The 21,323-nt window shown below is 38.8% G+C and overlaps 1 protein-coding gene across 2 annotated transcripts in view; it reads left to right on the top strand.

Moving 5' to 3' along the window:
* igf2r (insulin-like growth factor 2 receptor) overlaps positions 1 to 21,323 on the top strand; it is a 47,793-nt gene that overhangs the window by 8,768 nt on the left and 17,702 nt on the right. For both annotated transcript variants that reach the window (XM_026194141.1, XM_026194140.1), the window contains exons 3-24: positions 2,603 to 2,721; positions 5,718 to 5,816; positions 6,284 to 6,416; positions 7,661 to 7,772; positions 8,129 to 8,237; positions 8,425 to 8,584; positions 10,364 to 10,553; positions 10,858 to 10,961; positions 11,376 to 11,540; positions 12,219 to 12,362; positions 12,550 to 12,705; positions 12,805 to 12,942; positions 16,110 to 16,260; positions 16,846 to 17,014; positions 17,124 to 17,239; positions 17,382 to 17,535; positions 18,611 to 18,787; positions 18,880 to 18,975; positions 19,113 to 19,214; positions 20,194 to 20,356; positions 20,600 to 20,776; positions 20,928 to 21,074. In XM_026194141.1, the coding sequence (XP_026049926.1) occupies positions 2,603 to 2,721; positions 5,718 to 5,816; positions 6,284 to 6,416; positions 7,661 to 7,772; positions 8,129 to 8,237; positions 8,425 to 8,584; positions 10,364 to 10,553; positions 10,858 to 10,961; positions 11,376 to 11,540; positions 12,219 to 12,362; positions 12,550 to 12,705; positions 12,805 to 12,942; positions 16,110 to 16,260; positions 16,846 to 17,014; positions 17,124 to 17,239; positions 17,382 to 17,535; positions 18,611 to 18,787; positions 18,880 to 18,975; positions 19,113 to 19,214; positions 20,194 to 20,356; positions 20,600 to 20,776; positions 20,928 to 21,074 (3,081 nt within the window). The remainder of the gene's footprint in view (positions 1 to 2,602; positions 2,722 to 5,717; positions 5,817 to 6,283; positions 6,417 to 7,660; positions 7,773 to 8,128; positions 8,238 to 8,424; positions 8,585 to 10,363; positions 10,554 to 10,857; positions 10,962 to 11,375; positions 11,541 to 12,218; positions 12,363 to 12,549; positions 12,706 to 12,804; positions 12,943 to 16,109; positions 16,261 to 16,845; positions 17,015 to 17,123; positions 17,240 to 17,381; positions 17,536 to 18,610; positions 18,788 to 18,879; positions 18,976 to 19,112; positions 19,215 to 20,193; positions 20,357 to 20,599; positions 20,777 to 20,927; positions 21,075 to 21,323) is intronic.

Raw genomic sequence — 21,323 nt, 5'->3', positions numbered from 1 at the left:
AAATCTCAGACAAGATGTGTTTTGTCTTAATATCCTCACTTCATGTTTGACGAGTGTCACTTCTTTCCTTCTTAAAAATCCTCTAATTGATGAGAGGATTGAGATGGCATAAACTGCTGTTTATGCCATCTCAATGAATCTTGCAAACAGGCGTGAATGCTCTCTTGCTTCTTTATTGTTCCCACATCAATCAGATTCATTCAGCTTTGGTTGTGCTCCACATTTTTTTTTTTTCTCTCCCTGTGAGTGCAAACAGCCCAAAGCATTGGGCCGTCTGGGAGGAGGAATGCCCAACTGTTTAGAAACCACTAATAAAAGGGTTTGTTTGGACCAGGTGACCAATGTGCTGCTTCCATCATCGTTCATTAACAGACACGTTTGTGTTGCATTTGCACCTTTAATAAAGGGTTAATTAACACATGGTATTTAAAACCAGTTCTTTTCACTGAAATATTTAAAGAGATATTTATTTAATAAATCGCATCTTTATAGCCACTGTCGCTGATATGATGACATAAGCTCGCGGTGATTGTTTGAGGATTTTTCTCAACCTCAGTTATATCCCTGCCTTTGATTTTTGTCTGGCTGCCAGACAGATTTATTTCAGTCCCACAACAACAACTTATCCTGCAGCTTGAGGTCATGACCTTCCTCTGGTGACAAAGTGGTGTATGGTACTGCTCGTCTGACTCCTGAGTGCATCTGTGGCCTGCATTTCCAGCTTATTTCATTAGATTGTCTTCATTAAGCTTTAGTTATTTTTCTTATGAGGAAGCGCCCACGTTTAAAGTGAAAAAAGACAAGCATGGACAACATGAAGTGCTGATCAGCTGAGCTGAAGTTCAGTCACATCAGCTGATTTATCACATGACCCGGGAACACATCATCAGGCATTCACGCTGACTAACACAGACATGACTCAGGCTTCCTCTCCCCCTCCTCCTCTCTTGTGCTGTTTACTGCCTGCTCGAGCCTTTATCCATGCTGTCTAGTGACTGTGCTCAGAAACCACGCACTGTTCTCTCACACACTTTGACATTCTCGTCTCCTGTACTTCCTGAAGTCAAAATCTTTGGAGCAATGAACGCTTCCTCCACTCTATAAGAGGAAAGTAGCTCTTAGGCTGATCCTAGGGTTTCACTGTCTTTTACTATTGTGTTTGCAAGGCTTTCAGCTTCTATGTGTTCAATGTCATCTAAAAGACTGCCAAGAGAAATTTCCTGATACTTTGCAGAGAGGTAGACCGTGGACAAATAATAATAAAAATAAATAAATCTGTTTATTACAGTAAACTACAAGGAGAAAGCATTGCTAATTTTGTTGCTTTTCAAAATATGTGAACATTAATTTTCTTACAGCCAGCTTCTAAGCAGCATCTGAGCTCATCTAATCAAATTATGTAGATACATTTCTGTTAAATCCATACATGCTGCATACTGAATTTCATTGCTTCTTATCTATGTTGTGCCAGCTGCTAAAGAACAACAGATGACCACTATAACTGAATATTACAGGCAGGGACGTGAGCCGTGTTTCAGCCAAGTTCAGTAGTTTGAAGACCTGCAGTAGCTGTCAGTGTTAGTAGGTCACATGGTTGTTTAGTTACACTCCTTTATTGTGTTCTCGTGATAGTAGTCTTATCAGAGCGTTCAGAGATCACGCTTTAATATGTCGCATCTAATGAAAACCTGTAAACCAGCTAAACTAAACCAATAAAAAAGTGTAAAACAACTAATTAAACCAGAGGAAGTAAAGGAAACAGAAGTCCCGGAAGGCAAAAATGAGGATCAATAAGCATTATATCTTGATTGTTTTATTTTAGTAATCGATGGAAGCTACAAGTGTTGCTAAATTTTCAAAATTAGATTGATTGCCCTAAACTCAAATGATCAATTAAACACACACAGCTCATCACTGAGGTCTTTGGATGTTTGATCCAGATTTGTTTTTTGAAGCTACACAGCATTTTTCAGCTTGTAACATTTTATTATCTTAGCTTTTCGTCTGCCTGACTTGCGGTGAGTTTATTTAACAGGCTGAGTCTTAAATCAAGTCAAATTCTTAACATGCACAAGACTTCCCACTGCTGCCAGTTTTCTGTTTTGTAGTGCTTTGAAATGATTAATGACAGTGTACAGACACCAGGGTCAAAATGTTAAGGTACAGAGCCGTCTGGTGATTTGGAAATGCGATGCAGAGTTTACATTGACCTGCTGGGTCAGTGGATGTTGGAGGGCAACAACATTATTCTGCCAAACTGTCTCAGTGACTGTTTGGGATGAATGGTCTGAGAACGAGAGCCTGTGTATGTATGTTTGTTGTACCAACTGAACGATCTTTGTCATACCTTTATTAGATAAATGTTTTCGTGCTGGCAAGCTCAGTGATCTATGTGATCTGTCCACATCAAGTTAAATGAATTTACATTGATCTAAAGGAAAGCTACCATTTCTGATGTTAAAATGAATCACCACTTCAAGGTTTCTCTGACCTGTTGTTATATTATGTAATTTAGGGTTTAATGATTTTCAGTCATTTAACTCTTTACATGCATGTTATTATTTTGTAATGACTGTTTTCTTTGTCTTTGCCAAATGTACAGGTGACCTTTCGCTGCAGAAGCTCTCTGACACTGTGCTGGATTTCAACAGCACGCAAACTTGTCCTGGAAGCAACAACAAGATTCAGACCAGCATCAGCTTCCAGTGTGGGAAAACCATGGTAAGACTGACAATCAGTAGAATATACCAAATATTCTTAGATGGATGATTACCTGTTGTTCAATAGCTGCGTTAATGGGAATGCACAGAAAATATCAAACTAACTGTTCGATGTTCTACATGAATTTCCTTTGTCCACTAACACCTGGTGTGTGCTGACGTGTTGTGCAGCAGCAGTCTCTGCAATCGTTCAGCCACTGATGTGCTGCAGTAACATTAGATGTAAACTTTTGACATAGTTTAGTCACATTGTGTGTTATATACATGGGTCAGAATGGAAGCATGGCATAGTAAACAGGTTCTGAATAATAAATCTTACTTGCAGCATGAATCATGGTGTCCACCAATTAGCATGTGAACTACTATTTTGAAGCCTTGGCTTCATCTTTATGGACACCTTTTCTTTTTTTCATCTCTCGCTCTCTTTTTAACCTTTATGAACGATGAAGGGAGAAAGCAGAGCTCCCTGTGTAAGGAAAGCTACATGCAACCATGCATTGCTAATCACACTGCCACCTTGGCACATGCTCCTTTTTTAGGAGAGAGAATTCACCATATTTGGACAAGTTGAGTGTTAAGTTTTAGCTATAACACTAGCTTGGTGTGCAGAGTTTATCCATACACTTCCATACACAATGCTGATTAGTGCATGGAAATAACATACAAGTAAGCTAAATACATGGATGGATGGATCAAAAGACATTGTGTGTTGGCATTCTGTTGTTGCTCTTTTAATCCAAACATCATTAGTAAAACATAACATTAATCTTTAATAGCTGTGTGATGCATAGGAAGGTGGCAAGTGGAAATGATCTGTCCAGACTCTGTATTTGAATCAGGTTTTACACATGTCATTTTCAGCTCATATGTTCAAGGGCTTTCAGCAGGGGAGTCTGTGGAGTTAGCACTTGACATTGACATCATTATTTAGCCCCCAAAGGTTGCTGCTGTGCAGAGTGATTGCACAAATGATGGGTAATCCATTAGAGGAGGTAGGACATTTGTGATATTGTGATATTTGATTTTACGTAATTGTTCCTAAAGGCAGATTTTGTCAGTTGACACAGAGAGAGGGAAAAATGTTTTGGAAGATTATCTGTATTTTACAAACAGTGCAGCTCACCTATTCAAACAGACTTTAGAAATATGTTAAGTTTATAACAGGAAGACAAGTACAATCCACAAATGAATTTGAGGTTAATTACCTTATTTATTCTAAAATTAAGATGCACAGAAGGTCAAGTTTATTGCGTGTTTTTGCTGACACTTTCGATGTCTTTTGGATACAAAGTATTAAACATCCTGTTTTTCAACACAGGAAGTTAAATGGCGCTCTGTTGTTTCATCAGGTATTTGTGTCTGTGTGGAGAAATGTGCAAAAGACAAAAAACTAAAACACTAAGTTAATTGATTGAAAGTGAAACAAACATTTGGAACTCTAAGATGATGATTGTTGGATTCCTGTCGCTGCTTGTCAGTGAATCTGTGACTGGAAATGATGTAGAATAATGACTGATACCTCATAGCGTGATCCTGCTCGCTGCGTTGTGTGTATCTGTGGTTTTGATGGGGTGGGTGAGTGGTGGGTTGAAGTATCATTTCCTGTCGAGAAACAAAGAGGAGTTTTCTGTTTCAGAGTGTACGACGGGGAGAAATAAAAGTGGCTTCCACAATTTTTAGGGCAAATCACTAAATGCTGAAAAGAAGTGATGACAGCAAAATGCAGATTATAGTAGACGTTATCTTAACAGAACTGTGCCTTGTTTCAGACATGTTGCAAAAGAGTTTTAAAAAACCGAGCGCTTTAACGTTATTCCTATATTTACTTTGTTGTTGTAGTTTACCCCTCCTTTTTAAGTCCGGTCTAAATGGTAATGTTATAGATGTTATAGTTAAATCCTCTATCTCTATTTTTATCAGTACATTTAGGAAAATAAATAAAGGTTATTGGGCTAGAAGTTAATCCTTGATGTGTTTATTATTAATCACTTTTGGAATTTTCTAGCAAACAAATTATGTTCCTGTTTCCCTTTACTGTCATATGCCCAATATATATGTCTTTAAGTTTTTAAGTTTTTAATTTTACCTCTTTTTTTACTACTTTTTTTTTTATTGTTATTTATTGCTGTCTGAACAGGTCTCTCCTGTAAATGAGAAGCTGAGTCTCAATGGGATTACCTGTTTAATAAAGGTTAAGGTTGCAATGTTCAGCATTGGCTTGAGGATCAGTGAAATGGAGTGACGTCTTGTGAAGCATTCAGAGATGTCCTTTCAGTCCACTAAAAAGGACTGCTAGAGTAGCACTGCACGATTCACAGCTCAAAATAATCCTGGTTTATCCAATACTTAGTTCACACCCGTTAATTCATCCATTGTCTCCAACAATTTTAACTCTTTACCTTTCTTCGAACCAACCAAACAGTGCCTGTGTGGGGGTATCAGCTCGCCTAAGGTGGCCCTATTAAGAATATCTGCTCTCATGTCACACAGCTATAGGCTGGCATTATTTGTACATGCACTGATCTTTTATGTCGTCATTTGAAATTTTAAGCATTTGTAATATTAGAATACACAATTATAACAGTAAAGTAAAAGGGATTAATGGGAGAAAATGTTGTTGTTTTTGACTCTGTAAAACAGCAGCTAAAATGTGGAGAATACCTGGAATTTAAAAAACAATGCTGCTGTCAAAGAGTTTTTGAGAAACTCTGAATGAAGCACTGAACCATCAGCAAATCCAGAAGCAGCAGCAGGCTGTGGTTGTGTTTGTTTGAGGCTCAACACTTACTTAGAAGTTCCTCCCCACAATATAACTACAACAAAGGTTAATACTCTGTATTTCTCTGTGATAATGGAAACAATGACACATTCAGCATCTTAAATGCTTAAATCTTTGATGTCATGGACGATGATGTGCCGTATACTTTAGCATGCATTCATCACCTGTGTCAACATGAAACTACCTTTCTTACTCATGTTCCTGTCTTTGTTCTGCAGGGGACTCCAGAATTTGTGACCGTGTCTCAGTGCGTGCATTACTTTGAGTGGAAGACCTACGCTGCCTGCAAGAAAGACAAATTCAAGCCACATAAAGAGGTGCGGTGGAGCATCTGATGGGGTCGCTGACTCATTCAACAGACTTTTACATTTAGAAGAAAGAAGGAATGAAATCTTCACTGTGATTAAACACAATGAGCTGAAGAGGAAATGGAAAGCTGTATAACCATATTCCATCACTGCGAAGATGTTTACAGCGTTTATCTGTGCAGAAAATGGGTCACATGTTGTGACAGTGATCCTGTTAATGTGGAAACATTTGAAAAAATGTGTGAAATAAATTTGTTCAGGAAAATGTTAAAAGCAACAAAATAAACCAAAGAGTATGATATATCCATGATCACAGTTACTAAGTTGTGTATTATCAGATAGCTATAAACACACGTGCAAAGTTTGTGGTAACACAATAGTAAAACTGTTGAGGGGGGGCTTTTTTGTGAATGCAGCATAAAGTGGTGCACGAATACATCTGTATTGTAGAGTTAATCCAGCTCTTCTTTGCCCAGGTGCCCTGCTACGTGTTTGACTCTGATGGGAGGAAGCATGACCTCAGTCCTCTGATAAAACTGAAAGATGGCTATCTAGTGGACGACGGCGAAGACAGCATAGACTTCTACATCAACATCTGCCGCAGTCTCAGTGAGTACTTGAAGGAAAGGAAGTGATTGGATTCTGTAATAATGAGGGTTTTTTTTGTTTTGAGGAACACTACATTGACAAAGTGTGCACAGAGCAGAAAGGGAGCCTGTTTAAAGGCCCTTCTTCTTTGTTTTCATGTATTCCCTAAATCTAGGTCCATTCCTTGAAGGTCTATAGATGGTCATTACTATAACGTGGCACAATAAAATATTGCATAGCGTCGCCACATTGTATGTTAAACAAAGCAATTACTGGAAAGCAATAGAAATAAAGCAATAGTGGTGCTTTTGCAAATTAAAATTTTCAATTTAAATGTAAAATAAAAAAAATCAAGGTGTTAAAATTAAATATATAATTACTTGTAGTTTTCATGTTTCTGTCATTTCATTTACATGGATTCCAGATTCCACTATTTACATGGTTTTAGCTCTGTGTTTGGCTTTGAGGGCTTGAAAAGAAGGCAGCTGGACAAAACTTCTGGTGTTAATAAGATGTTTTTTCTCTCATTAAGAGCCCGGTTCAGTTCTAAGACGACTGATGGAGACTGCCGGGTATTTAACCACTAATAGGGGAGGGCTGTCCCCTTGATTGTCTTGAAGGTGGTTAACCCACTATAAGTTGTCAAATAAGCTAAGGTGTGCAAAGGCATAGGTGATTATTCTCACTGGGGCCAGAGTTCTATTGAAGAGATGATTCTAAGTCTCTCACTGTTGAATTTAAAAACTGACATTCACAGAATTGACAGTGCTAAACAGGCCAATCACAATGCATCCTACTGAGTGGTTGCTTGGGTTCTGTTGTGTAAAAGTTGCAGCATTGCTCACTGCATTGCATAGCACACACTGTTGCCAAATTTTCCACGACATAGTCACTGTTTTTACGTTTATGCTGTTTGGTGCGGAGCAGATGGTGTAAAATACTCTTGAGGCTTTTTTTCTTTTTTCCCACTGAGATCAAGCTGTTTGCTTCAGTCAAAAAACAAAACACTAACACATTGGTGAGGGTGAACCAAAGAATTGTGTTCACCAAATGACACCAGTAGTGATGTGAAAAAATGTTGCTCGGAGGAACACCAAGCTCAGTGCTGTTTAACACCCGTTAAGCAGCTGTAAACAAAGGGGCAGGGACTTGTGACTGTTTACATGCTGTCCTGCATATCATCATCACACTGAATTAGTTTTCTAACAAGAAGAAATTTAAGAATCTTTTTTTTTAATCTCATGTTCTCCTCAATCGTCTCTCAGACCTTCCAGACAAAGGCTGTACAGAGGGCTCTGCAGCCTGCCTCGTCACACAAGATGGCTCATACAACATGGGTTTTCCTACCCAGCAGCTAGAGCTAATGACTGATGACAGGTACTTTCTTCATGTTTGTTTATGACAGTGAAGTTTGCAGGTATGGCTCTCCTGAAGCTTGTTTTTGGAGCTGTCTTCTAAGTCTGGTGCTTCAGGTTTAGAGTTGAAACTTGAAGTTAAATTCTAATCTTGGCAGTCTAAGAGGCAGTATATGCAGGAATAAAAGATTATCAGAAGGTCAAGAATGTGCAGATGTGCTATAGTCATGTTTTTAAATACATGTATGTGTTGACATAACCTTTGGTAAGTTTGAACACAGGTTAAGTCAGCACCGACTGGTTATATGAAAAAATAAACATGAAAAGAAGACCTTTTCTTAGTAGTTTTTCATACTTCTTGCACTTTTTCCTCTCCAGCTTGAGTTTACAGTATTCTTTAAGTGACGACTCGAATCCTCCAGCAATCTGTGGATCAAGCAAACCAGCAGTCAACATCACCTTCAGATGCCCATCAAGCAGGCATTTGGTAGGTTACGCTACAGTCTTCATGATGAATTGTTTGTTTCACTGCTTAAAATGTATTCATACTCATTGTTATCATTGTTATTATTGTTGTTGTTTTTTTGGGAGGGGGGGTGTTTTGTTTTTGTTTTTTTGCACAGCTAGCAGAATGAACCATAACCCCTAACTTTACTTAATTTTCACATTCACAGAGCAGCCCTCCTACGATGATAGCTAAGCCAAACTGCCATTACGAGGTGGAGTGGGTCACTGAATACGCTTGTCACAGAGACTATCTGGAGAGCCATACCTGCAAACTGACCAGCGAACAGCATGACATCTCCATAGACCTAACTCCTCTCACTTTAGCCTGTAAGTTTTTGTTCCTCTAAAACATCTTAAACAGCTTAAACAACCTTTTATAAGTTATTCCTTATAGTTGTATGAAGAATGAAATGTCAATGGGGGAACTATTAAAATCAAATGCAAATAAAAATAAAGTAGTAGTAAACCACACTCAGCTGATGTCAGGTTAACATGACGAGTTATTAGCTTTACAAATGCTGCCATGTGACAAATACATCCTTGTTCCTCAAACTGGTTTCTACAATTAGAAAAATAAGGTTGTAACTATCAAAGGGCTGCTAGTAAAAACAAAACTGTCAGTTGCCTTAAGGCAGCTGTTGTTTATATAAATAAAACTGAATTAAATTGAAGAAGTGTAGTGTAAAAGCAAAATAAAGCTCAAACATTGTATTTAGTTTTTTGGCAGTTACACAAAACTTGTTTTACATATTTAACTGTCTCATGTTGCTGCTTTTTTTAGGCCCATTTAGAGGAAGTGACTTTATGACTAAATGGTGTATGAACCTCCTGGTTTTGTTAGAAATGTGAAAGGTTTTTCCACTCACTGCCACAGTCCATTTGAAGTCTGTGTGCCACGATGCAGTCTGCAGTTCGGGACAAAAGGATAGTTTCAAGTGAAAAACTTAAGGAAAAAGATGTTTTTCTCATATTTGTTTTCAGATCTCGGCCTGCTTCATTTTTTGGTGTGACTGTATAAACATTTTTCTTGTTCTTTAAACTGACAAACTGCTTATTTCAAATCAATGGCCATCAGTGATTTTCTTCCCCCCCCCCCTTTTTTTATGGATAAGATAAAAAGGCATCACATCTTCTTTTGTACACTGCTCAAAAAATTAAAGGAAGCCTATTAAATGTCTGGAATATTGACCTACTCAAATAAGTAGCAGAGGGGGTTGCTAATCATATTTGATGTCATGAAATTAAGAATAGGTGTGCTGGGGGCAATACGGTGACAACCCCCAAAACAGGAATGGTTCTATAGGTGGAGCCCACTGACATTTTTCTCCCCTCATCTTTTCTGACTGTTTTTTCACTAGTTCAGCCTCCTCAATGATGGCACATCAATATGTACCATTGCCACTAGGTTTATTGTGTTTCCCAGCACAGTTTCAAGAGCATAATAGAGATTCCAGGATATAGACAGTTACTCCAGGAGAGCTGGACAAAGCCATAGAAAGTCCTTAACCGATCAGCAGGATGAGTATCTGCTCCTTTGTGCAAGGGTAGAACAGGATGAGCTCTACTAGAGCCTTACAAAATGACCTCCAGCAGGTCACTGGAGTGAGATCTGATGAGTTTTTTGAGCGCTGTGCTGAGATGCAGCCAGTATGCTTCCTTCATTTTTAGCTTAATAGAAAAAGTGGAAAAACCTTAAGAGGCTTTGATATTCTTCAACATTTTCAGGGTCCAGGAAATTCAAACACAGGTTTTATTCGACGGTTATTTAAAAACAAAACAAAACACATATACCAGGTGTTCGCAAATTCTTACATTATGTCCTGTTTTGATCTTCCACATATTAAGCAACAGTTTGTACAGTTTAATAAGAGTTTTAGAAGAGCTGCCTCCAGCCTTAGCTAAGCTAACTATCATCTAGCTATATGTATTATATATGTATAAACAAACATTATACACATACATATATGTGTAGTTATCATGTTGTCAGAATTTTGATATTGAAAAGTAGTTATTGGTTCTGTTGATATTCCTAATAGGTAATGTGCAGTAAGATAAAAATCAGTAACATGTTGACTGAAACTTTCAAATGCTTTCTTGTGTTTTTAGCTTCGGATCATCCATACTATACACAGTCTGGGCCCAGTGGCACACCTGACAGCTACATCTACTACCTGAACATATGTGGTAGGGTTCCCACTCAGGAATGTGGTGACGGGCCGTTCATATCATCCTGCCAGGTGAAGAATGGCGAAGGAAGGAAGATTGTGGCTGGACAATATCAGAACCAGACATTACGGTAATTTCTGTGTGTTTGTGAAGTGTGTGTGTATAGGAGTATGGGTGTGGAATAGTCCACTGGCCGTGATCACTATTCGTCAGAGAATCACGAAATACAAAAGGATCAAAGATGGTTTTATTATTAAAGTTGTAAATGGTTTTGAAAATAAGTTTTCTAATTTGATTTAATAAACTTGCTTGTTGAGATGTGTAAATTGTCAAAATGATATCCTGACATTGATCCATGAGCATGGAACTGTAGAGCAAATCTTGCTTTTCCAACCCCCTTACTTCCCCTTTCCATTGTTTTTCCTCCTCTTCAGTTATTCAGATGGAGATCTGACTCTGATCTATCCAGATGGCCTCAAATGCTCCTCTGGCTTTGAGAGAATGACCATCATCAACTTTCAGTGCAACAAGACTGCTTGTGAGTCAACTTGTTTCTGCTTTCTCACAGATGCTGAAATTCTTGGCACCACCTGGCAGTAGAATAAAAAACGGAGCGGACATATCTGTATAGTAAAAGAGTTACACGGTGTTCTGCCTTGTAAAACAAAGCAAATTGCACAGACAAGGCAAATAGGAGGTCAAACTCCAAAAAGGGAAATCGAAATAATATTTAGTTTTCATGAGCATCGTTGGAGTTGATCTCTAAGACAACTCTAATAAAATTCACATTCATAAAATAAATGCACAATTTCCATTTAAATAAATAAGAAATGATTGTAAGGCTCACCTTGTATAATTTGCACATTGTTCCTTTAATGTATAAATATGGAGTTTCAGGTGAAGTTCAGTCTTTATTAACTACTTCTATATTATTTGCCTTTAATTCTTGCAGCCCACGGCGGGCGAGGGAATCCAGTGTTTGCTGGGGAAACCGACTGCACTTATTATTTTAACTGGGATACGGCGTTTGCCTGCGTCAAAGAGAAGGAGGATCTGTTATGTCGGGTCACAGATGGCAACAAGCGTTATGACCTTTCACCCCTCACAAGATACCCAGGTGAGTTTTAACAGATCAGTTAAATTTCTCTTCCACTAATGGTTTTGCTTTTCCACCAAAAGCCTAGTTTTTGGCAGGTGGTGCCTTTTTAAATTCTTAATTTAGTGTTTAGCGGTGACTTGAGCACAATTTCTTCCCTGGTGCAACTTTTGGTGACTGTTAGGTTACATATGAGTGACACGGGATGATGATGATGATGATGAAATGACATAATATATCTTGGAAAATTAAAAGTATTGGGATTTATTAGAATTTTTCATGTCGTTGTCGTGCAGTGATGTTGGTATTAAGTTTGGTTCAGATTGGCCGACCTGTTAAGGAGGAAATGGGGTACATAGCTACATAAATACATGTATATACCTAACTACAAATACCATATGCTTAAGTTTATTTACTCAGCATAAAGAATTTCTGTATTTCACTTTGAAAACTGTCGATCTAGCGTGTTTTGTCTCTTTAGGTTTACACACAATAATTTACTATGTGGTTCTAATTAAAATTATATTACTCTGTTTTCCCTGTTGCTTTTATTATAATTACTGTTAATTCACTTGGTTGTGCTCATAGCTTCTCATCGTAGCACCTGTTCAGTACCATGCTTTCAGGTGTGACTGAAAAATTAGGGGGAAAAAACAACTTTTTTTTTTTTGTATGTTTGTTTTTTCTTTCTTGATTCAGAGTCAGAGGGCAGTGAGAACTGGGAGGTGGTGGATGATAAATCGTCAAAGGCAGACTCGCGTTACTACCTGAATGTTTGCCACAAAGTCATCCCTACAGGAAGGGCAGCTGGTTGTCCAGTGGATGCCGCCATGTGTGCCGTGGGTAAGAATGTCCACAAGGAGGGCGTTCTTAAAGATTAATCTGGTTGAATCTGAGTACTTTAATAGATTTGTTGACAAGTTATAGTATTTTGGTCCTCATGCATACTTCCCCCAATAAGTATGAGACAAACCGTATTTTTCTTGCAGTGAATATGACCATTGTGCTTTATGTATTGTCTCTTATTCAGATAAGAATAACAGAACTATCAGCCTGGGAAGCTTCCTCTCTTCTCCCCAGAAAACCAAAACTGGAAACGACATCAGGCTGGTGTATACTGATGGAAGTTTTTGCACCCAAAACAAGACAAGGATCAAAACTATCCTGACTCTCAAGTGCAAACCAGGTTTTTTTTTTTTTTTTAAACCCTCTTCTCCTCTGTTTTCTTAGTTATGTTTCTGCTACTTTTGACTCTTTTGCGTTTCTTTTTCCTGTACTCCTGCAGGAGATCTCGATAGTGCTCCTGTCCTTCTTGGCGTCTCATCTGATGAGTGTATTTATGAGTTGGAGTGGTACACAGCCGCCGCCTGCGTCCTCTCGAAGACGCAGGGAGACAACTGCAAGGTGGAGGACCCTCAAGCTGGTATGACACGCTCAGACAACTATAAAATATGTGTGGGCTTTTCCTCATTCGTTTTTAATTTGAGCAAGAAAAGGGATGGAAGAAAACAAGGTAGCAACAGGGTTAATAGAGGCTTTTAGGAAGGAGAAAATGGTATTTCTCAGCCACAAATCCATAAATACGTTTCTGTGTAAGTTTTTCCTTGAAAGATAAAAGAGGGTAATCATGATCCTTCACGTCTCACTTGGAAATCTGATCGTATATCTTTCTGAGCTCTTAAAATTTATTTCCACTGGCTACAGTCATGATATAGTTTGTTTTGGCTGTGAACTGCTAGAAAATGGTACAATTAATCCCGCACTTATATTGAATTTAAAAAATGATAACAAACAGAAACACATTTGTAAAAGTGCAAAAATCAGACCCATAAATCAGTTGACTGTCAACATCTCTGTAGAGTTACAGATTATAATAAACACTAACTGACTGCAGACTAAGTTGTAATTTTCTTCACTGATTCACACAGTAAAGCTCTTTAAAGATTTGCAAAGCAACTCTGGGCTAGTCTGCTTTACCTCAGTAGACAGTGAATGCATTGATCACATTTGTTTCACCCAGTTGTCCTTTCCAAGCAGGAGAACATAGTGTTGTATTTGAAAAACACTGCTGTTTGTAAAAGTCGGGGTAAACCTCTGTCAGTCGATAAGATGACTTAATGCTGACGTTAATGTCTCGCACTGAATTCAGTTAAGTTTAAATTTAACAGCAGTGAATTGAGATTAACTGACTACTGATTTTAGCTCTAATTAACACTGTTGCCTTCAGTGGGGCGCACCTACTCTGTATTTGTCTGCCAGCGTCAACATTCTCAACACAATCTGACAGTCTGTGTCAAATACAGCTGATTGTGCTTTGCTGTCAAATATACTTTACATGTGGAAGAAATGAAGGACAGGCAAAAAAATCACAATTCAAAGTTTTAAGTATTTCTTGATTTACAATTTTTTTTTTTTTTTTTTTTTTTTTTTTAAATCTGTTTTTTTTTTTTTCATCATCTTCCAGACAATTCAGTTTAGAGCTCACTGCATATCTTGTAGTTTTTATGCAGTTTAAATGAACTGTTATAAAAGAAAATAAAGAAAACACCTGTTGTCTTCTGATACAGTGGGGCAAAAAAGTATTTAGTCAGCCACCGACTGTGCAAGTTCCCCCACTTAAAATGATGACAGAGGTCAGTAATTTGCACCAGAGGTACACTTCAACTGTGAGAGACAGAATGTGAAAAAAAAAATCCATGAATCCACATGGTAGGATTTGTAAAGAATTTATTCGTAAATCAGGGTGGAAAATAAGTATTTGGTCACCTCAAACAAGGAAAATCTCTGGCTCTCACAGACCTGTAACGTCTTCTGTAAGAAGCTTTTCTGTCCCCCACTCGTTACCTGTATGAATGGCACCTGTTTGAACTCATCATCTGTATAAAAGACACCTGTCCACAGCCTCAAACAGTCAGACTCCAAACTCCGCCATGGCCAAGACCAAAGAGCTTTCGAAGGACACCAGGAAAAGTATTGTAGACCTGCACCAGACTGGGAAGAGTGAATCTACAATAGGCAAGCAGCTTGGTGTGAAAAAATCAACTGTGGGAGCAATCATCAGAAAATGGAAGACATACACGACCACTGATAATCTCCCTCGATCTGGGGCTCCACGCAAGATCTCATCCCGTGGGGTCAAAATGATCATGAGAACGGTGAGCAAAGATCCCAGAACCACACGGGGGGACCTGGTGAATGACCTGCAGAGAGCTGGGACCAAAGTAACAAAGGTCACCATCAGTAACACACTACAACGGCAGGGAATCAAATCCCGCAGTGCCAGACGTGTTCCGCTGCTGAAGCCAGTGCATGTCCAGGCCCGTCTGAAGTTTGCCAGAGAGCACATGGATGATACAGCAGAGGATTGGGAGAATGTCATGTGGTCAGATGAAACCAAAGTAGAACTTTTTGGTATAAACTCAACTCGTCGTGTTTGGAGGAAGAAGAATACTGAGTTGCATCCCAAGAACACCATACCTACTGTGAAGCATGGGGGTGGAAACATCATGCTATGGGGCTGTTTTTCTGCCAAGGGGACAGGACGACTGATCCGTGTTAAGGACAGAATGAATGGGGCCATGTATCGTGAGATTTTCAGCCAAAACCTCCTTCCATCAGTGAGAACTTTGAAGATGAAACAAGGCTGGGTCTTCCAACATGACAATGATCCAAAACACACACCCCGGGCAACAAAGGAGTGGCTCCGTAAGAAGCATTTGAAAGTCCTGGAGTGGCCTAGCCAGTCTCCAGACCTCAACCCCATAGAAAATCTGTGGAGGGAGTTGAAAGTCCGTGTTGCTCGGCGACAGCCCCAAAACATCACTGCTCTCGAGAAGATCTGCATGGAGGAATGGGCCAAAATACCAGCTACTGTGTGTGCAAACCTGGTAAAGACCTATAGTAAACGTTTGACCTCTGTTATTGCCAACAAAGGTTATGTTACAAAGTATTGAGTTGTATTTTTGTCATTGACCAAATACTTATTTTCCACCCTGATTTACGAATAAATTCTTTACAAATCCTACCATGTGGATTCATGGATTTTTTTTTTTTCACATTCTGTCTCTCACAGTTGAAGTGTACCTCTGGTGCAAATTACTGACCTCTGTCATCATTTTAGGTGGGGGAACTTGCACAATCGGTGGCTGACTAAATACTTTTTTGCCCCACTGTATATATAAATACAAAAAGGGGATAGAAAAGTGGATCTTGCTCCATTTAATATGTGATCGTTTTAAAAATTGATACTTCCAAATCCAAAATGAATTATGTTTTCTTAGCAATTAATTCCAGCTGTGTGCATCTGTCTGTGCATGTGTGTGCACATGCCAGGAATGACAAAATAATAATCTTGAAAAAGTTAATTAATAAAAAGTTATCTGATACCACCATGGTTTCACTACTCTTGCTCGATACTGCCACCTAGTGGAGAATGTAACACCTGTATCATGGTAGGTTACACGTGTGCCCTCTCACATGTTACTTTCATGATGGCAAACCAGGAAGAAAAAAAACCTGTGGTTGCCTTTTTCTTGTCTCTTTACTTTAAATCCTCTTGTTAACCTCTAACTAACCTTAGCTTCTCCACAGGCTTCTCTTTCGACTTGTCGCCTCTCTCCAAGCCTCATGGTGGTTTTTACAACCTGACTAAAGGCATCTATCAGTATTACATCAACGTCTGTGGTCCAGTCAGTGTTTCGTCGTGTCCTGAGAAGGCCGGCGCATGCCAGGTGGAAAAGAAGTAAGACTACAGGCTACAAACATGCAAGAAGAATCGCACTTCTTTATTCTGTTCTGCCCCACTTTCTCAACTTTCACTCCACTTTTAAGCACTTTTAAAAACAACCGTGCTTAAAAAAATGAAGTGACGTGAATTTTCTCACAAATCTGAGAAATCAATGTAAATTATCCCTGAAGTATTCGTAGTGTGCTTTTGCTGTGTTACCTTAGTTTGCTAATTTTAATACCAATTGGATCAAGAATTCAATAATAATCTGCCTCCATCTGATTGCACTGCAAATTCCTGCTGTATTGAAGGTGTAGTGGAAAGAAGAGGGATAAATGAGCGTCACGCGTTGTGCAACAATGTATTTAGTTTAGGATCTATATTTTTTTGGAAGCCTAAGTTAAGCATTCCTTCTATCAATCTGCATTTTGTACATTATACTGGTCATTTTACATCCCAACACACAACATTGTGTGTAAAAAGTTTAGGTCAATATTGAATAACACACTCATTATTAAATTAAAGATCCTGAAACCGAGTGATTTAAATACACTCAGCAATGAAGAAACATGAATAAATTACAGCATATTTTTTCTTTAGTTTTTGGAGTCTTGGGGAACAGAACTCCCGCCTGTCGTACTACGATGGGCTGATTCAGCTGAACTACAGTAACGGCACCCCATACAACAACGAAGAGCACACTCCCAGATCTACGCTCATCTCTTTCCTCTGTGACCCACAAATTGGACCAGGAAACCCAGAATTCCAGGTAAAATCCTCCCTACCTCTTTGTCAGATTGTTTAAACAGTGTTTGATGTATTTTGTGTCTCCTGTATGATTTGTATATAAACATCTGTTTGTTAAAATCTTCGTTCAGATAGAAGACAAGTACACGTACAACTTCCGCTGGTATACCTCCTACGCGTGCCCTGAAAGACCCCATGAGTGTTTGGTGACCGATCCAGACACACTGGAACAGTATGACTTATCCAGGTAATGCTTTTAAAAAGCATTGTGCAGCAACTGCTTTACCAGTGTCTAAATCCAAGGCCATGAAAATAAGTACATCCAGTCCAGCACTGAATTGTTGCCAATCTGCTGTCCTCCTCGTCAAGCTTTTCTTCTTCAATTTCAGCCTGTCACACACCACCTCCAACTGGCAGGTGATGGACTTATCCGACAGCAATAATCTGAAGAAGTATTACATCAACGTATGCCGCCCCATCAGCCCTGTACATGGCTGCGACCGCGATGCATCCATCTGCGAGATGAAATATGTAACCAAACAGGTCTGTAACATTAAACACCTCCACTGAATCAGAGAGATGCGACATTACTGAGGAAGAACACACAGCTCATGTCAGTCTTCTGGTGAATACCAAACTTTCCCTGGTGGAGACCAGACGGTGAACTGCAGTAACACAAAGCATAGCTTGAGTATCATCCTCAAAACACCTTGTCAAAATCAGAATCTGGACACCAGTGAGTCCAGCCATACACCCCTTTGCCAACTCTGATTGGGTAGTCGAGGCCTGGATGGGATGCGTTTTTCAAAGGTCTTGAGGCAAATTTGACTTTGAATCTTTTCTCATTGCATTGAAATCTTGTGTATATATAGCCTGACCAGAAGGACTGTGAAACTGACTTGAAAGGGGGCCTTGTTGCAAATCCACTTCGGGTTTATGATTGATTGTGTTAATTTTTCTTGCTGGTTTTAGAGAATTGTGACTATACCACTATGGGCCAGATTTACTAATGTATTGCTCATGAAAAAAGAACTATCTGTATTTGCAAAGAGAACAGTGAGAGGTATGACTTTACCACTGGTTAAAGGAATTCAACCAAGAAGCAGTTTGCAGAGTGGACTGATTTGAACTTTAAATTTGTCTGGCTTTGTCTCTAACTACCATCCCTACATGTGTAATTGACAGTTACAGTCAACTCTGACAACAGAGCTGGCAACAACAAATTCCTCTTTTTCCATCATATAATTTATATTACAGTTGACAGAAACGATAATACTTATTTTGCTACACTATTTTTAATATGTTAATATTTATTGATTAGTCTAGTGTGCCTTTAGAGATGGAAAGATCTGGACATGAATATAGGCGTACCAAACATTTAATAACCCAGAAGAAAGTGACACAAAATATGATTTGCTATATTTTTGTAAACAAAGTCATTCGGCAAATGTTTTTTCTGTGTTGTTGCTGCTCTTTTTTTATTTTTTAATATTGCTTCCACCCATTTTATAATAACATGCTCAGGGTGAACATTTGAATAAGAATCTCAAAGTAACTGCAGAGTGTAACTGGTGTCTGATACTCAATTATTCACCTCTTCCCTCCTGCCTCCCCTCAGGGCTCTGTAGAGGAGGAGGTGTCAGTCAGTAACATGGGCATTTCAAAGCGAGGGCCGATCATCGAAGCACGGGACCGCCTTATGCTGGAGTTCACAGATGGCTCTGCCTGTGATTCGGACGGTCAGAAACTCTCGTATACAACGCGCATTCACCTGGTCTGCTCCAGAGGGACTCTCGTGAGTAAATGCAGTTTTGAGAAGAGAATGGCTTGTTGGCTGTCTACAGTGGTGGTTTGAGTGTAACAATGTTTGCACTCCGCACTATTCAGGTTAAGGGACCGCGATTCCTGATGTACCAGAACTGCACTGCCACCTTTATGTGGGAGACCAATGCAGCCTGTGCCATCAGAACCATCACAAACAATGTAAGTGTACTTGCATGGATCTTAAGTCTTAATTTGACTTAATTGTAATTGATACACTGTGGTAAACTTAACAAAATACTTGAAATGGTTGTAATCTGTGTGGGGTTTTTGGGTTGTTGTTTTTTTTGGCATATCAGACATGTGCTGTGGTGGACCCCAACACTGGCTTTGAGTACAACCTAACGCCCTTGGCTTCCAAGACGGGATACAATACAAGTGGGAATGGCAAGAAATTCCTGGTAAGACACTTCAACAATATTCTGCCAGCATACATAATTTCTGCAAATTATAGCTCTCAAGTGTTGCATAGAAGTGTCGCAGTGCTATGGAAAACATTACATTTTTGCATTTCAAGTGATATTTTCCAAATGGTTGTATTAAATTCTAATCAAATAAAGCATTGTGAGGAGGGAATTTAATTGCCAGCCGTGTAGGGTAACGATTAGAGCTATATAGCGCATTACGTAGCACTAAAACATGGCAGATGAAGCTTTCTGATTGTAGTTCATGAAACTTCAGAATAAGATGAAAAATGTTTATTGTCCTTATTTAGTTTATTTTAAAAAATGTGAAAGTATGAAACAATGTTTTTCTTTTAAATGCTACTAAAAAGGGTAATGAATTATATTAACGGATAAACCTTATGAATGCAGACTGATGAAAGAACAGTTTCAGCTTTAAAATGATTGCACATCATTTAACTTTGGGTGTAACTAGCACTTTTTTCTTCTTCTTTTAATTTTTTAACCTCTGCAGAGGTTTCTTCCTGTTGAAAGGGACGTTTTCTTTCTCTCTGTCGCCAAAGTGCTTGCTCATTAGAGGTTGTCTAACTGTTGGGGGTTTTTCTGTATTATTGCAGGGCCTTTACAATATAAAATGATTTGGTGCTATATAAATAAAATTGAATTTAACATTTTAAATAAAAATATAACCTATAAAAAAACAAACAAAAAACATTAAAACTATAAAACGTAAACACCAACATTTATAAGCTTTGGCAGGCAAGTGACTAAAATGATCCAAAATATTGTCTTTATACTGCTGATTTACCTGTTGTTGTTTTGTATTCTTTTTAGTTTTTGAATTGGCTGTGTGATGCTGGACTACATCATTCGATTGTGTATTCACAGACTTTGTCGTTAAGATGTTTACTTATTATATGGTATGAAATATCGCATAAAGCACACAAACTCAAAGTGGTATCCCACCTACCTGCAGGTAAACATCTGCTCAGATGTAGCTGAATGTGGTCAGGGAATGGCCGGCTGTGAGCTGGAGAACGAGCACCCCATCAGCCCTGTGGGGGAGGAGAAGACCCTCCAGTATTCAACTGACGGCATCCTCCAACTAACATACAGGGGACCTGTTGACGTTCCAACAGGTAGCAAAAGCACAATAGAAAATGTACAGAATAAAGCAGTTCACGCTGGATCTTGAAATGTGTCACACAGTGAGATCTGATGATGGACATGGCCAAGTGTCCATTCATTTTGTATTTTGATCAAACAACACTATGGTTATAAACAAAAATACTGATGCTATTTTTACGTTACAGTGGTGCACTTTTTGTGACTTTCCTCCATTTTTTTTATTTTTTTTTATTTTTTTTTTGCTTTTTCATCAGCAACTCGGGACACCTTCCGGATTAATTTTGTGTGTGATCCAAAGTCTTACCCTGGATCCTTAAAACTGGTGCGAGAGGACATGAGTACTTCCCCTAAGCATGTGGTCCATGACGTCCTCTTTGAGTTCTCCACCGCTTTGGCCTGCATGCCTGCTCCAGTTGACTGCAGGATCACAGGTTTGGGCACACACACACACAAATTATCATGGCTTCTTTTTTTTCAGGTGTCCCTTTTTTTTAGAATTTGTTAGATTACAAAAAAGTTTACTAACTTGAACATGTCTTCATTAATTAATGAATAAATCTGATTTATTTTTTTCACTTCTAGATTTGCATGGTAATGAGTATGACCTGAGTCACCTGATCCGGGATGAAGATGACTACCCGTGGAATCCCATAAACACAGATTCAGGCACATCAAGGAGGTTTTATATCAACGTCTGCAAACCCCTCCCACGTGTAGATGAGTGTCCAGGTGAGAAATTAACAGGTTTAGATAGACATAAGAGGATTTGACGTTGACGAGGATTTGACACAACTAGGGCTGCAACTATTCATTGATTATTTTTGAATAATTTGTTTATAAAAAATTCTCGATACGAAGTCTTCGATGCTTTGTTTGAGGCACGGCTCCGTAGCTCGCCATTGTCACCATGGAAATGCTAATGTGAGCGTTTCACCCACATTTGCGACTAAAGCAGACGTGCAATGCAAACATGTTTAG

The sequence above is a fragment of the Astatotilapia calliptera genome, chromosome 15 (genome assembly GCF_900246225.1).
Source record: "Astatotilapia calliptera chromosome 15, fAstCal1.2, whole genome shotgun sequence".
NCBI classification, from domain to species: Eukaryota; Metazoa; Chordata; class Actinopteri; order Cichliformes; family Cichlidae; genus Astatotilapia; species Astatotilapia calliptera.
Note: the sequence above shows the minus strand (reverse complement) of the source record. Positions and strands in the feature narration are given on the sequence as shown.